The 1,723-nt window shown below is 39.2% G+C and overlaps 1 protein-coding gene across 1 annotated transcript; it reads left to right on the top strand.

Moving 5' to 3' along the window:
• Positions 1–623: 623 nt before the first annotated feature.
• SARC_15489 (hypothetical protein) lies at positions 624–1,055 on the top strand (the record flags this gene model as incomplete). The annotated part of the gene is made up of 1 exon (XM_014290389.1): positions 624–1,055. One exon carries the CDS (start codon positions 624–626, stop codon positions 1,053–1,055), a length of 432 nt encoding a protein of 143 aa, XP_014145864.1.
• Positions 1,056–1,723: the final 668 nt, after the last annotated feature.

The following is a 1,723-nucleotide window of genomic DNA, read 5'->3' as shown; positions in this document are numbered from 1 at the left end:
GTAATACAGCCATGCATAGGGATTGGTAAGCAAATGTACTGTGCCTATAGTAGTACAGCCATGCATAGGGATTGGTAAGCAAATGTACTGTGCCTATAGTAGTACAGCCATGCATAGGGATTGGTAAGCAAATGTACTGTGCCTATAGTGTACAGCCATGCATAGGCATTGATAAGCAAATGTACTGTTCCTATAGTAGTACAGCCATGCATAGGCATTGGTAAGCAAATATACTGTGCCTATAGTAGTACAGCTATGCATAGGCATTGGTAAGCAAATGTACTGTGCCTATAGTAGTACAGCCATGCATAGGCATTGGTTTTGTCCTGTACACTGAAGATTCCATTTGTGTATTTCATAAACGATACCCGGGGGCGGAGGTAGTTCCGAACTGTGTTTTAAAAGTCGAACTAGAAGGAGCAGCAATCGAGTACAATCCGCGGGAACCTGAACCCTCCACTCACCCGCACACACATACGAACATTCTATGAATAGATATACATTTCCTCAGGGAGATTGGCCGCGCATACCTGAACTGCCTGTCGTCGTACTGAAAGCCTAAACCCCAGAGGGTGACTGGCAGCAGTGGTGTGGTGAAGACTAAGTCAATGGGCTCGTTGTATATGTTGTGGAGTAGGAACGAACTTCGGCCGTACTCCCCCAGTACAGAGGCTTCTACAGATGGCAACAAGAACCAGAACAAGAACAAGTATAAGAATAAGAATAAGAATAAAAATAAGAATAGGAATAGGAATAAGAACCAGAATAAGAATAAGAACCAGAATAAGAACAAGAACAAGAACAAGAACAAGAATAAGAATAAGAATAAGAATAGGAATAGGAATAAGAATAAGAACCAGAACAAGAGTAAGAATAAGAATAAGAATAAGAATAAGAATAAGAATAAAAATAAGAATAAGAACAAGAACAAGAACAAGAACAACAATAAGAACAAGAACAACAATAAGAACAAGAACAACAATAAGAATAGGAATAGGAACAAGAACAAGAATAAGAATAAGAATAAGACAGTCTATTTACAGATGGGCAGGTAGATGTCATACTAATAAACTACAGTCATTCTACATACAGATGGGCAGGTAGGCTAATTATGATACACCCACACTTCCCATTGTAGAATACGTGGTTCGCCAAACGCGTTTAATGAGCGACAGATACAATCGGATCGGAAAGCCACTAAAATATTCTGCTTTTTACCTACCTAATAATTGTGCTTGTTACCTACCTAATTATTGTGCTTGTTACCTACGTGGATATTCTGTTTTAACCTATTTAAGTATTCAGCTTTTTACCTACCTAATTATTGTGCTTTTGACCAACGTGAATATTCTGTTTTAACCTATTTAAATATTTTGCTTTCTACCTACGTGATGTTCTGCTTTCAACCTGCCAAAATAATATGTTTTCTACCTACCGAAATATTTTTTTTTATCTACCCGAATATTCTGGTTTTTACCTACTATAATATTCTGCTTTTTACCTACCTGTGATGACTGAGTTGGGCACCTCTGGCAGCGGTGTCGATGAAACATGTGCGTACGCCGAAATGCCACTGCTTCTCTTCGGCACGATGGGGTTGTGGCGCATCGATTCCGAATATTTGACACACGAATCCCGATTTATTTGGGTCAAACGCATGGCCTCCTGTATGCGTATTATGTGATAGGTATCCATGTATATGTAGAAGAACTGTCTTGTGTGG

The sequence above is a fragment of the Sphaeroforma arctica genome (genome assembly GCF_001186125.1).
Source record: "Sphaeroforma arctica JP610 unplaced genomic scaffold supercont1.6190, whole genome shotgun sequence".
In the NCBI taxonomy this organism is placed as follows: Eukaryota; class Ichthyosporea; order Ichthyophonida; genus Sphaeroforma; species Sphaeroforma arctica.
This window is presented reverse-complemented; position numbering and strand designations above follow the sequence as displayed.